General features: G+C 41.8%; 1 protein-coding gene across 1 annotated transcript in view; it reads left to right on the top strand.

The window, feature by feature from the left end:
• Positions 1 to 15791, top strand: part of KLHL1 (kelch like family member 1) — a 283389-nt gene that overhangs the window by 241891 nt on the left and 25707 nt on the right. The window contains exon 8 of the mRNA XM_061629343.1: positions 11224 to 11386. Within this exon, the coding sequence (XP_061485327.1) occupies positions 11224 to 11386 (163 nt within the window). The remainder of the gene's footprint in view (positions 1 to 11223; positions 11387 to 15791) is intronic.

Genomic DNA, 15791 nt, shown 5'->3' with positions numbered 1-15791 from the left:
CCTGCTGTTTCCAACAAATTGTATTCAGAAGCATACTGACTCCGAACATGGAGGCAGAACATAGCTGTCATGGCTAGTAGCCATTGATAGCCTTATCCACCATGTATCTGTTTAATAGTCTTTTAAAGCCATCAGAGTTGGTGACCATCACTGCCTCCTGTGGGAATGAATTCTATCTTTTAACTTTGCTGTATGAAGAAGGGCCCCGCTTTTTGGCAGCCCGCTTTTTGGCGTTCGGCTAATACGGCAGCCCGCTTTTTGGCGTTCAGCTAATATGGCGGCTTTCAATTAGAGTAAGGCCACACTCATATGGCGCTTATTCCATTTTTACGGTGTTTCAGGCATCAGGTCCCATTTTATTGATGGAGTTCCGCTTTTCAGTGGGTTTTGCTTTTAGGCGGAGGTCTGGAACATAACCCAGTGTATGAGTGGGGCCCTACTGTACATTCAGTATAAATTCCCCCACAATGCTATACTAGCTACTTTAGATGTCACGTCTCTTTACACCAATATACCACATAATGATGGGATTCAGGCTTTAAATGAGTTCCTTAACACCAGAGATATGAACAATCCTCCAACAGAGGTTCTCATAACTTTAGCTACACTAGTCCCAATTTGCAACAAGTTTACATTTAATGGAGAACGCTACTTGCAACTACAAGGCACAGCTATGGGGACACACATGGCATGTGAGGGGTCCTTCCCTGGCTCTCCCTGTCAGGTTCCTACCTGCGCGTGGCTACTGCCTGTCACTAGGCACCACCAGGGACTCCACCAGTCCGGACTGTACTTTTTTATTGTTTCTCTCCCCGCTCTAGCACGTATCTCAACAGATCCCCCTGCTAGGCAACCACCAGTCACGTCCTAATACTAGTATTCCCAGAGACTCTGAATACTGGTATTGTTATTCTCTTCACCGCTGCCACCATTTGTTACAGTTTCCCTTCAGCCTTGGTCATTACCTTACCCTCCCTTCTGGTCTGTGAAACCCCAGCCAAGGATCAGGCCTTTGGTAAACCAAATTAAGTATTTATTAAAGATAACAAAGCTAACAAGATTAACAAGATTTCTTCTTAAGGCACATAAGCATATGGTTTTACTCAATACTAATCCGAACTCCACCCCCCTCCTTCTCCACTCTCTCCTGGCAAACCACTCTCTCAAACCCACCAAACAACCCACTCTTTCTCTTCTCCCCCTAGATTCCACTCTCACTCTTCCTTTTATACGTTCAGCCATTTTAAACACTCAGCCAATCATCTAGCATTCTACTGCCCATTCACTCCCCCTCCTCTTTCACTCCACTTACCATGTATCTTCTAAACAACCAACACTTACCATATATACATTAATATAGGAACATCACATTTCCCCCCCCTTAAACAACAGCAGAGTATTATTCCTGTTCCAGGATTTATACGTCGCGTTAACAATATAAACAAGTCTCTATGGGGAAAATGTCTTTCTTTGTCCCTCAGTCTGGTCACGTCACTGCAGTCCCAGCCACTTGCCTGGAAAGTCCATCGGCCAGTACATTGTCCTTGCCTTTTATGAACTGGAAGTCCACTTGATAGTCCTGTAGGGCCCAGGACCACCTCTGCAGCATAGTGTTATGGTTTTTCATAGTCTGCAACCATAACAAGGCCCGATGATCCGTAGTCACTGTGAATCTTCGTCCCCACACGTATGGGCGCAACTTGTTCAGTCCCCACACGACCGCTAGGCACTCCTTCTGGACCGACGAATAGTTTTTCTCCCTCAGCGTCAGCTTGCGACTCAGGTACGCCACTGGATGTCTGGTGCCTTCTCTCTCCTGCAGTAAGACGACTCCCAGTGCGAGGTCTGACGCATCTGTAGCCACGATGAATGGTTTCTCATAGTCTGGTGCTATTAATATGGGTCCTTGGCACAAGGCTTGCTTCAGTAGATCAAAAGCCTTCTGACATTCATCCGTCCATACCACACGCTCAGAACACTTCTTCTTTGTTAATTCATGCAAGGGGATAGGCCACAATTGCACTGCCTCTACCTTGCTCCATAAGGGGGTGATTTTCCCACTCCCCACCCCATGTCCTACACCGATTACTTCACTCACAACTTTCCCATTCACACAGCACGGTACAGATCTGATTGGGGCATGATCTCCAGTATCAATGGAATGTATAACTATACTGGTTCGGCCAGGTTTGTTACTAAAGAGATTCCTATAAGTTTTCAAAACTCTCAGCATCTCTTATTTTACTTCCTCCTGCACCTCTTCTGACCATTCCACTTGATCTACCCCTCCTTTGTCTTTGCTTTCCTGTACCAAATCTGGAAGTTCAGGCCCACTTCCCTCAGGGAATAAGGTAACTTGCAACACCTGTGCATCCCTGGTATGGTAAGGCTTCAACATATTTACATGAACCACTTTGCTTTTGTTTAATTGGTCTGTGGTGATTACATACATCACTGTGTCAAGCCTTTCTCTGATGGTATATGGTCCTTCCCAGTTAGCCTGTAATTTGTCATGTTTCCTGGGTATGAACGCCATAACCATATCTCCCACATCATACACACGTTCTCTGGCTGTTCTGTCATACCAGTAACTTTGCTTCTCCTGTGCTTGACTCAAATTCTTTTTCACCACCTCCATCATTGATGTTAATTTATTGCGGAATTCCAATACAAAATCTACTACAGATGTTTTGTACTCTCCCAGGGTTCCTTCCCATGAATTTTTTAATAGTTCCAAAGGTCCCCTCACTTTTCTAGTGAACATGAGTTCAAAGGCTGAGAAGCCTGTTGACTCTTGAGGGACTTCTCTATATGCAAATAAGAAGCATCCCAAACGTTCATCCCAGTCTTGTGGGTGATCTTGAACATAGCTTCTGATCATGCCCTTCAAAACGCCATTGAATCTCTCTGTTAACCCATTAGTGGCGGGATGGTAAGTAGTGGTCTTTAGATGTTTTAGACCAAAACATTTCCACATACATTGCATCACTTCTCCCATGAATACACTGCCTTGATCCGTCAGCACTTCATGAGGGAAACCCAGCCTCATAAAGATTTTTAATAAAGCCTCTGCCACTACAGGGGCTTCTACAGATCTTAGTGCTTCTGCGTCTGGGTACCTGGTGGCAAAATCCACCACCACCACTAGATATTTCTTGCCATGCCTTGTGGGTTTGGAAAAAGGGCCCACCAAATCTATTCCCACTCTATAAAAGGGTTGTCCAATTATAGGAAGGGGCTTTAAGGGTGCCTTAGTCTTTACTCCACTTTTTCCCACCTTTTGGCATATTCCACAAGATAGACAATGTTGTTTTACATCTTAGGAGATGTTTGGACAATAATAGTGTGCAGCCAATCTCCTCTTGGTCTTTTTTATTCCCAGATGTCCTGCACATGGGACATCGTGGGCTACCTCTAGCAATCTGGTTCTGTATTTGCTAGGTACTATCAATTGCTTCACTAGTTCACATTCATCCTTTCTCTCAGCGGGCATCCACAGTCTATATAAAATCCCATTTTCACACACAACTTGATTCCTCAGTTTGTCAGTGAAAGGAATCTGTTGGGTCAGGGCTTGTTCCTTTATCTGCTTCAGACTTATATCTTTATGCAGCTCTTCCCTGAATTGATCTGCTTCTTCCCCAGAGACCACTTGATACAGTTTGTCTCCTTCAGCAGGCCTGCTAGTGGTTGCTATGGTGACCTGAGGCTGGTTAACAGATTCCACCCTGTTTGTTTCAGCCCCCCTTAATATGGCTTCTTTTTCTCTGCCAAGTTGCTGTCTGGTCACTACATATATCTTTCCTTGGGCTCCCATTACATCTCTTCCCAGTATTACTGGTTCTTGTTGCTGGGCATTAATGCCTACTTTATATCGGCCCTCTCGGCCTCTCCAAGTCATTTCCACCAGGGCCACAGGCAAACTTTCTGGTTGACCCCTCACTCCTTGGATAGTCACAGTTTCCTGAGGTAATATTACCTCAGATTTTATTAAATCTGGCCTCAGTAATGTCTGAGCGGCACCAGTATCAAGCAATGCCCAATAATTTGCCCCTTGTACACTCACTTCCTCTCTCAGACTTGAATCAAGGTCTGTTACTTCTGTCCAGTTTATCTGGCAGAACTGAACCTTTTTTGCTGTTTCTAAAGCCTTGGGCTCTGTTTTCACTGCCCTTGTCTGAGCAGGATTACTAATGGGGTTGGCAACCTCACATTGAAAACGTAGGTGCCCCGGTCTACCACATTTGTAGCATAATTTCTCCTCACTTTTAGGGTACACAGATCCACTCTGGGGTGTCCTGTGCCCTTCAGATTTTACTGGAGAACTCACTCGCTGTGGTACCACATCCCTTCTGCCAGCATTATATGGTCTGGGTTTAAAATCTCTTGATGTTTTCCCCACCCAGCCAGTTCTGTTGGAGGCGAAGTGATCCGCCATCTCTGCGGCCTCCTGCACCGATGTAGGGGAACGGTCTTTGACCAGGAGCCTTATTTCTGGTGGTAACTGATGGTATAATTGATCCAATATCATGAGGTTTTTCACCTCCTCCACAGACTGAGCTTTTGCACTTGTCAGCCATTTCCCAAATATGTCCATCAGTTTTGCCCCCAGCTCCACGAAAGACCTCCCTGTCTGTATCTGGCAGTTTCTGAAAAGCTTTCTAAAATAATCAGGCCCCAGTCTGAATCTTTTAAACACTGCTTCTTTGAATTCAGCATAGGTGACGGGCCTGTCTGAGGGGAAATATTGGTATACCTCAGCCAATTCCCCTTTAATTAGGTTTGATAAATACTGCATGTATTTATCTTCAGGTAGCCCCCACAACTGAGCTGCTTTTTCAAAGGTGCTGAGGTAAATTTGAGGATCTTGTCCAGGCTCATAGACAGCAAAGTCTTTTGGAGTAATTTTTATTTTTGCTCCATCTCTGTCCTTTCTTGTTTCATCAGAATGAAACTTCTCTCTTTCAAATTTTAACTTTTCTACTTGTAATTCGGCATCCACTGCTCGTTGCTTCTCCCTCTCCTCAAACCCCAATCTCATTCTCTCAATTTCCAACTCCCTCTGTTTTTCCTTCTCTGCACCTTCCATCCTCAATCTCTCAGTTTCCAACTCATGCTCCCATCTTAACTTCTCTCTCAAGTACTCTATATAAGCGGGATTGCTTGAGTATCCTTCTGGGGTCTCTTCCCTGAAAGGTTGTTTTTGCTGGGCAGTTGCAAATCCTATAAATGCTACCCTCAATTCATCTACCCCTTTACCCTCATGAGGTAAATTGAATGTTATGCACTTCTCCACCAGCTCCTCTCTTTTCATTTTTATATATTCAGCCATGGTGTTTGAGTTCACTCACTCTTTGCCACACACTCTTTGCCAGTCACTCTCACAAATAATCTTGTTTTGTTATTTCTGTTTGCCACACCACTGTTAGGGATTCTCTAGTATTCGTATCTCACTGCTACAGCCAACACCTGTGACGTAGTCTCCTTTGTCACCACGTGTCTTTGGGATTCTCTTTGGTTCATATCTGGATTCTCTGTTGTTCGTATCCCACCGCTACTGCCACCACATGTGAGGCGTCCTTCCCTGGCTCTCCCTGTCAGGTTCCTACCTGCGCGTGGCTACTGCCTGTCACTAGGCACCACCAGGGACTCCACCAGTCCAGACTGCCCTTTTTTATTGTTTCTCTCCCCGCTCTAGCACAGATCTCAACAGATCCCCCTGCTAGGCAACCACCAGTCACGTCCTAATACTAGTATTCCCAGAGACTCTGAATACTGGTATTGTTATTCTCTTCACCGCTGCCACCATTTGTTACAGTTCCCCTTCAGCCTTGGTCATTACCTTACCCTCCCTTCTGGTCTGTGAAACCCCAGCCAAGGATCAGGCCTTTGGTAAACCAAATTAAGTATTTATTAAAGATAACAAAGCTAACAAGATTAACAAGATTTCTTCTTAAGGCACATAAGCATATGGTTTTACTCAATACTAATCCGAACTCCACCCCCCTCCTTCTCCACTCTCTCCTGGCAAACCACTCTCTCAAACCCACCAAACAACCCACTCTTTCTCTTCTCCCCCTAGATTCCACTCTCACTCTTCCTTTTATACGTTCAGCCATTTTAAACACTCAGCCAATCATCTAGCATTATTATTATTATTATTATTTATTAAATTTATATACCGCCCGACTAGCGATAGCTCTCTGGGCGGTGAACATAAAATAGTATAAAAATACAATGAATAACAAAATAATATTAAAATACAATCAACAATACAATAAACATTATTAAAATTAGATCAATGTAACTTAAAATGCTTCAGAGAATAGGAAGGTTTTGACCTGGCGCCGGAAGGAAAGCAGAGTCGGCGCCAGGCGTACTTCCTCAGGGAGACTGTTCCATAGTTCGGGGGCCACCACTGAGAAGGCCCTAGATCTTGTCATCACCCTCCGGGCCTCCCTGTGAGTTGGAACCCGGAGGAGGGCCTTCATAGCAGAACGTAGTGCACGGGCCGGTTCATATCGGAAGAGGCGTTCCGCATTCTACTGCCCATTCACTCCCCCTCCTCTTTCACTCCACTTACCATGTATCTTCTAAACAACCAACACTTACCATATATACATTAATATAGGAACATCACAAACGCTACTTGCAACTACAAGGCACAGCTATGGGGACTCGCATGGCTCCATGATATGAAAATCTCTTTATGGGTAAACTGGAACAGGAGATCCTCAAAAAGGCCATCAACAAACCACTTATATGGTGGCGATACATTGATGACATCTTTATGGTCTGGACAAATGGTAAAGAGAGTTTGGAACAATTTAAAAATTACATCAACTCTATCCATCCATCTATTAAGCTTACATTCAATAGTACAAATGACAATCTGCACATCCCTTTTCTGGATGTCCTTCTCACCACTGAAAACAACAAAATAGCCACTGATCTCTACAGCAAACCCACTGATACCCACACCTATTTAAACTGGAAATCCTGCCATCCTAAGCATATAAAGAAAAACATTGTGTATAGCTTAGCTCTGAGAATCAAACTTGTTTGCAACACTGAAGATAAATACCAGAGAAGGATCAGTGAACTTAAATAATACCTTCTTCTAAGAGGATATCCTCCACATATTATCGATTGCAACATCCACCAAGCCTCCATTCTGTCCAGAGAAAACCTCCTCCATCATACTGAGGTGTCAAAGAGCAGAGAGCAACGAATTCCATTTGTGGTAGATTTCCATCCAGCATCTCCTAATTATCACCAAGCAATCAGGGAGAGCTACCCATTGCTGGCAAACTCTGAACATCTTGCTAGAGCCATCAGCAGGCCTCCTGTTGTAGCATTTCACCAGCTTCCTAATTTGCGCAGACTGTTAATGAGAGCTGTGCTTAAGCCACCTATCACCAATTTTGGGTCTCATCCTTGTCACTCCAAACGCTGTATCACCTCAGGGAGACAGCTACTTTTACAAGCACTAGGACAGGCAGGACCTATTACATCGAACAGAACATCACCTGCAGGTCCTGCAATATAATTTATGTCATCGAATGCAAAAGACCAGGATGTCATATCCAATACGTAGGAAAAACCACAACTGACCTACGCACACACTTCAGAAACCACAAATCAGCAATCTTAACAAAAAAAGTGGAGCAACCAGTGGCAAAACATTTCAGCAGGGATGGTCACAGCCTGTTGGACTTTTGTATAACAGCAATAGAGATGCCAACAGATCCAGCAACATTGACTAAAAAGGAGAACTTTTGGATTTATTCTCTGGACACATTGGCACCACATGGCCTGAACCTGGAGGACAGTACCAGCATCACTGAGCTTCTGCAATCACTGAGCATTCCATCCTCAAAGCTCTATAACTGCCACCTTGGTAACAGCATTTGTATGTTAGCAGCTGATGAAGGCGGAAGCTGAAACGTTTTGTTAATACAATAAAAACCTCTGGTTAATCACAATTACGTTCACACACACACACACACACACACACACACACACACACACACACACACAAATAAATAAATAAATAAATAAGTAAATCTTAATCTCCTAACTTTCCAAAAGCATTTGTGAGCAAACAACCTTGCAAAAGAGGATCTCTCCTCTCATTTCATGACTGCTAAGCTTACTCAGGAGTCTTTGGTGAGGTATCTGCTTATGGGATGACACCTACACACACACCCAGAAAAACCTCCAGTATGCCTGATTGAAGTGCTGTGTTGTAGTTATAGATAATTTACTTAATTCTGGCTTGAGGGGTGGGGGAGGGGGCATCACTATTCTGAATAAACACAAGCTAGGTTTGTATTTGTTTTTAACTTTGCCTCTGAGGATCTGTTTTTACCTTGGTTTTAGTAATATTAACTTTTTATACTTGTAGTTTTTATTGTTTGTAAGCTGCTTTGGACAGACTTTGCTTGGAAAAGTAGCACATTTTTTAAAAAAATAGAAAATAGATGTCCCACTGACAGTGGATCCAAAGTGGATCCTCCTCCCCTGACATGCCAAACAAAGAATCAATAGGTACAACAGTTCTGTAGCTGGCATACAGAGTTTCCTTCCTGTTAGTGTTAATGGGGGAGAAACAACGGGAGGAAAAAAAATAAGGTGCTTCCCACCCTAGCTGCATCAAGTCAGAAATAACAACAATATGACAAATACAAATAACAAATAACATGACAAATAAAGCCAGAAATATGTGAGTAGAATATTTAGAGAAGACAACTACCTTGCCACCTAGGAGAACCAAATTCAAATTAATGTAATATGACATTAACAAGAGAATTTTCAGGTCCCCTCTAGAAAAATTTGAAACCCCAAAATTGTAACTAAATCCAAATACATGGTTTAGTAAATGACATCTGCTCTCTAGGAGTCGATGGAATGCTTTAAAACCCGTATGGTGGAAGAATTCCAGCAAAACAATAATGGCAGAGAAATAGGAGTTTGATATTGGATAATGACCTTACAACTTTTAAAACTGTTAAAAACTATATGTAAAAAACTGTATGTAAAACCATAACAATAAAAAGTTGAATCATAGATATTGCCACTTCCTACTTTTTAGTTTGATGAAAGTATCAAGCAGTTTCGGTGAGTTACACAGGGGAAAAATATGAATATCTTCATACAGAGTGCAAGCTGTGTTCCAAATTATTGTGTAGCTTTCTTTCACAAAGTAGATTCAGGTAATCTCAGTTTCCCAACTACTTGTACACGTGCTTTAGTCATGCAGGTTTTTTATATTGGGGCGGGGGAGGGGAGTATCTTGCTATAATAATAATATGGTATTCAACTCTGTAGGCCACTATATGCAGTGTAAAATGTTCAGGAGAAAAGCTCTAATTAAAGTGTGAATAAACCTTTAATTAAAATAAGCAGATCTTTCAGCAGATCCCAGGTATGCATTCGCTGCAGAAAGGTATGGGTACTACTAAGTGTTGAATCATCACATCAAGTGGAAGTTGTCAAGGCAGCTAGCAGTGTTTAATCCCAAGAGAGTGTTCCCCTTTCACGTGCATCTGCTAGGGAAGAAAAATACAATTCATATAGAATTTGGCACTTTTGGCCTTAGAACAGCAGTGCTACTATGTGCTAATAGGACTACAGACGACTTAAAAATAAATTGAGTTCTGGCTATTAAACAAAATGAACCGGAAAGCTAATTTGAGAAGGTTTTTTAGCTGGAGTTACCTTTGGAACTGTTTGTCTTTTTCGTGCTCCTCTTCTGCCTCAGAAAATCCAGCTATCGCAAGGAGTGAGATTTGAGAGATGCTTAAAAGTACCAATGTCAGTGACATTACAAAACCTAGAATTCTTTAAGATAGGCTAAGAGTTCTGAAGTCTGAAAATGAACAATATATCCTAGGAATCCTATTTATCGGCAAGCCCAAAGACCAATACACATAGGAGCCGCCGTGTGAGTACTGCTAGAGCATGAAGAGTTGCCACTGGGGCTCACAGATGGACTCCCACTGTGCCAGAAAAATGAGTTGTGGGAATGTGGAGTATATGCATGCAGCTGCTGTAATCTGAATGTTTGTGGTGGCCTGGAACAGGAAGAGAGACCTGTTAAAGGTTACTGGCCATGAAAGGTGAAGGAAACCTGTGTTCAAGGGTAGGGCATCTGTTTTTTTCTTTTCCTTTTAGTATGAAGAAGAAGAGTAGGACAGCTCTGAATATCAGATGTTGTTGGAAACAGAGTGCCTGTCTGGATGGACTTTGGTCTGAACCAGTGAGGCAATTCTAATGTTCTTACTAGAGATGGCATGAGACTTTGAGGGGAGGGAGGAATTTAAATTTTAACTCCCTCCTGCTTGAAAAGTTTGGTCCCATTTCAAGTTGGGCTACATCCCTCTGAGTCAGGCCTAATTGAGCCTACCCCTGGCTGCTTCTCAGCCCTTCCTGCAAGTTCCCCACTATTTTGTGGAAGGGGTAACAGGTGGGGATAGTTCATTATAACGCAGGAGAGATGTTGAAATAACACAGGAGAGATATTGTATCTTAGCTGCAAATGATGATCTAAGCATCATTTTCTGGGGAACTACTATCCCTATGATCTCCAGCAGGACATACTTGGAGCATCATTTTCAGATAAGGAGAGACTCTCAATGCTACTCCTACATCATGGGGAGTCCTCCCAACCACCTGTTCCCCTCTCCCCTTTAGTAAGGCTATTTTGCTTGGAAAAGGCAAGGTGGGGAATTTTCAGTGGGAACTGGATAGTGGCAAGCTCCAAGGGATTTGAGCCCAATCCTAAATGAAGATTTTGTTGAGCAGGGGCACACTTTGCCCTGTTGGGCTTTCCATACATCTCTTTTTGAGCATTGAAGGAGAATGTGTAAAAAGCCCAATGGTTTTCATAGGTGGGGTACCTAGTTCTTACATCAGATGACAGTAGCTCCCTATGCAACTTCTGCAAGAGTGCACTCAAAAACGTCTGCTGCTGCCATTCAACTATTGATGGTCACATGTGCACCACTTCTGTGGAATTGGCATCTTGCATAATCCATTCATACTTGTGTGGCTTGGCCAGCATTCCTCTGATGGCTCCACCCACTGTCAGATCAGGGTTTGTTGCCATATGTGAAGCACCTTGTCCTATCTGACTGGTCCATGCATGTAAGTCTGCACAGATCTGTGTTTCATTTGTTGGATGTATTGTTATTTTCTTTCTCTGCCTGTTTCCCTTTTTAGGAGTTACTGTTCTTGAAGGGCCAATTTATGCAGTCGGGGGCCATGATGGCTGGAGCTATTTGAATACAGTCGAGAGGTGGGACCCCCAAAGTCAGCAGTGGACTTTTGTAGCCAGTATGTCTATTGCCAGAAGCACTGTTGGTGTGGCAGCATTAAATGGCAAGTGAGTAGGGGGGAATGATGGTTTAAAGACATACAGTTATAAACAACTGACAGACATTTGGGCATAAACATTCCAATGTATGTCACATTGACTAGATGTCAGAATTACCTCTATGGTTCTTTAAAACTGTAAACTCAAGGTGCTCTTCTGTTACTTACAAACACAACTAAAGTGGCTTATTCCAAGAAGAGAGGTTTCAGAAATGTAGCCTGTGAGTAATTAGAACAGCACTGAAAGAACTAAAAGTGCAAGAAGTCTCACAATTAATTTTACTATTTGGAGAAATGGAATATTTTACAGATGCTATCTGAAATATAGTTTTGCATTTTATAATGTGATCTTTGTTCATTCTTTCTATATCCCAAGTCTAAGTATCAGTTACTGGAGTAAGTAACATCCTTGCATCACTGTCTATGTCTTTTGCCCCCAATAGTTTTACATTCTTTGCTGTACTTTTATTTATAATTGTTTTATTTCTGTTATTGTTATAATATATTAATAAATTACTGATAGCTAAAAAAGAAAATGCTTTATCATCCAAAGAAGGCAGCAATGGCATAGCACCCTAAGGCACACCATTTTCATAAAATTGTCCAAAAATTGGTCTGACAATGTTGGCTCCCAATGGTGCACATGAGTGGAAACTGCAAACACAAGACAGCCCACATGATTAGGTTGTGGGAGGATGACTGCATCAGAAACATGAGGAATTAATGGAGACATCTGCTCAACACCCAATATTGCCATTCTGCAGTGTTTACTGCTTTCAGATCTCACAAATTTAAACCCAGAAAGTCTAGCTTTGGGACAATTTTCATATAATGTTTTTGCATACGAGTACATTATCTGCACAGTCTTTGTGTAAGACTACATTATCAGCACAATCTTTTTGTTTGCATAGAAGTAAGATCCGCTATATTCAATGGAACTTACTTCCAGGTAAGTGTGCTTTGGACTACAGCCATGTAGTCTTATTCTGTGTATATTTACTCAAAAATAAGGCTTGCTTTGTTCAACAGGGCTTTCTCCCAAGTTAGTGTGATAGGAGTGCAGCCTTAGTCAGAATTTTCTATTGAACAGACTGTTCCTGGAAGTGTCTTAGGTTGCCTTCTTTTCTGACCATTCATTTTAGTTTTTAATCTATTTGTGTCTGATCATAGAGAATTATAGCACTAGTATGATACAACATATGTCACTAGAAGTTTCATAGATAACTGAGTAGATGTAAAAGAGTACACTAAAGATACTTTCATACAGGCAATTTACTATAATTCTTGTGTAGAATTAATGTTATCAGAATGAAGGGAATTACACCTCTCCAGAGTTAGTAGGCTGCTAACTTGGGAAATCACAGAACCTATTCCTATTTGAGCTTCAGAAAGTCAGTTCGGCTACCATTTGTCAAAGCTGTTCACCTGAGACATGCTACAGCAACATGTTTAGATTTCTCCACATACCAACTGCTACATGGTATTTAATATCACAAACTATACTATTATACTAGAGATATTATATGTGGGGATATTATTCCAGCATTGCAGACTAATATTCTATTACAGATACATTAGGACCATGGTCCCAGTTTCTTAGGCACTTTGAAAAACAGGTGCCTTTATGAACAGAGTTCAGAAGATAACGATATGATTGTTGAAAAAAATTCATTTAGCTCTGTGCAGATGTTTTAAGTGTGTAGACGTGTATTCATGGATGGATGGATGGATGGATGGATGGATGGATGGAGCGTGAGTGAGTGAGTGAGTGAGTGAGACACACACACAAACACACACACACACACACACACACACAGAGAGAGAGAGAGAGAGAGAGAGAGAGAGAGAGAGAGTCTTGTACCTTCTGGTCACACCTCAACCTCCATGTATTGATAATATCTTTATTTAGGGGCCGGCACATATAGGCTTTAATGTGCAGTCTGTAGCAGAGTACAGATCCTGCACATTGGGTTTCAGCTATTGGGCCCTTATGCACTGAGCTCAGGAACAAGACTATCAGATGCAATTCTGATCCTCTGTGTGCACATTTCTGTGCAGTTTGACCAAATGCAAAAGTCTGTTGTTTAATATAATATGATTTCAGGAAGAAAATTGTAGTAAGGTAGTTACATTTAAACAATGCCCACTTGAAGTTACCTGACAGAAGGAACTATTACAAAAACAATTGTATCTGTATGCTCACCTTGAAAGTAGCAAGAAAAATAGTTAATGGTTCATAAAAAAATAGGTGTTCTAAAGAAGTGAAATTAAAGAAAACATTAGTGCTGTATAGGAATATGGAATATAGGTCTACACTCTACTCATGTGCAGAGAAGACTGTGTAGAGGAACTTCCAAGAGTACAAATGGGTCCCGCTTTAGATCTTCATTCAACTTATGGGGGTCAGGGACAGAGCCAGGAGAACAGGTATGATGTCGAGGGTGGGGCCAGTTGGTTAGTTTCCTTTGGTAACACACGAAAAGGGCTTAATTATCTTCCAGAACTGTAGAAAACACACAGAGGTTGCAACCTATGGTCCACTCGTGCGAAAATAAGTCCTACTGAACCAAGTAGTGGTTATTTCTGAGTACATACACAGGTTCAGGCTGTGTTGAGTTTGTTAGTATTTAGTTAAGTCTCTGAGTGATACTTCAAGGTTCTAGAAGTAGATATAATAACTAATGATTTAGAGCATCATATTAGTATATAACATGTATTTCAAACATCCATTCATCTTATTTATACTGAAAACCTGACTTTTCCTTCTCATATTCAAGGCTTCTACACCCAACATGTAATATAATCAGAGCTTGGAAAAGTTACCTTTTTGAACTACAACTCCCATCAGCCCAATCCAGTGGCCATGCTGGCTGGGGCTGATGGGAGTTGTAGTTTAAAAAAGTAACTTTTCCAAGCTCAATATAATGTTAGCTTCCTTTGATGGTTCTGTACTCAAAATTAAACAAAACAGTCACCCAAATACACTTCTTGATATTTATCAAATGATCTTGATAAATGAACTAAAAACAAAAAGTCAAAGGGTGGAATCCAATGTTGCGTGACCAGGCTTCCAATTGCACAACAGTACTCCACCTTCCTTTTCTCCTCCCACAGCCCCCCGAGCTCCTCAAAGTTGGGGACCCTCTGGATCATATTAGGAATTATATGAGGGGGGAACAGAGGAAGTTGAAGTTCTGCCCATTCTACTTGTGCATAGACACCATAGGATACAACGCAAACAAATTTCTTGTGCCACATGCTACAATCTGTTACTTTTAAGGTGCCATGAGTCTTCTGTTGTTTGTGTGTGTGTATTTGTCATAATAAACTAAGATGGATGCTCCACAGGTTTTGACTTATACTCCATATCTTGATTTGTCACTGTTAGCATTTCACTGTATGTAAGAGTCTTTGGCCCTGTTACCAGTCTGAGCGAATGAACAGTTTGTGTCTTATCAGAAAGACAAAAATTATCCTAAGATCTATAGCTTAGTGATAAGCATTGCTTTTTTTATGTTGCTTTTTCTTATTGCAGTGTTATATATTTGATTGTATGGAAAATCCCACCAAATATCTAGAGGCTACATTGATGGGGGGTTTCGCTTTAGCTATATGAATAGATGGAAAAAGCAGGCAAGATGGCCAAGGAATATTTGGAGACATCTAGAACAAAACTGCATACTTCTGCCACCAAAAGAAATAAATATCTAATAATATAAAGCTTTTGTATTAAGTTTATGTCTCCTCCTGAGTAACAATTTCAGGCAGATTCTGTCTAACATTATGGCTGCAGTATGGAGATGCATCTTTGTAGTGGTGTCTGTCTCTACATGGGGACTGTAACCTGCAAAAGCTGCTACTTATGTGGATGAGCCTAATAGCATGGAGAATCTCTACAGCTGAGCAGGCATAGTGACTTTCTGTGTGATAGGTTATAGTTACCATGTGAATATGTGGTCTGGGCTGTATAGCAGCAACAGTTTTGCATGTTGCCAGCACTTTTTTGTGACGGAACTAGCCAGAAGTGAGTTCCGGCACCTCTTTTGTCTTTTTCTTCTTTGCTGATGCACTGCCACTCAGCAGGGCTTTCCAAGTAGAAGGAAGAGGAAAGAGCCTTTCCTGGTACAGCTTCAGCAGACTGGGTGCCACTGCACTTTGCAAAATGAAGGAAACTCTAGGACTTTGGTCAGGCTTTGAGGGGCTGGGGGAGTGGAATAATCCTTTATCCGTAGGTCTGGAAATTTGTGCAGTCCCTTGTTAACAGTCCTGTGTAACACCTTTAAGACTGACTGTACACACTTATCAGGGAGCACTCCCCAATGGGACTCACTTCTGAGTAATTTAGAGTTATTGTGGCATGAACCCACACTAGAAATTGTGGCAGCAAGGTACGACACTTTGGTATAAAAATATTA

Source organism: Rhineura floridana, chromosome 5 (assembly GCF_030035675.1).
Source record: "Rhineura floridana isolate rRhiFlo1 chromosome 5, rRhiFlo1.hap2, whole genome shotgun sequence".
NCBI classification, from domain to species: Eukaryota; Metazoa; Chordata; class Lepidosauria; order Squamata; family Rhineuridae; genus Rhineura; species Rhineura floridana.
The sequence above is the reverse complement of the archived record's forward strand: the minus strand, read 5'-3'. Positions and strand labels throughout refer to the sequence as shown.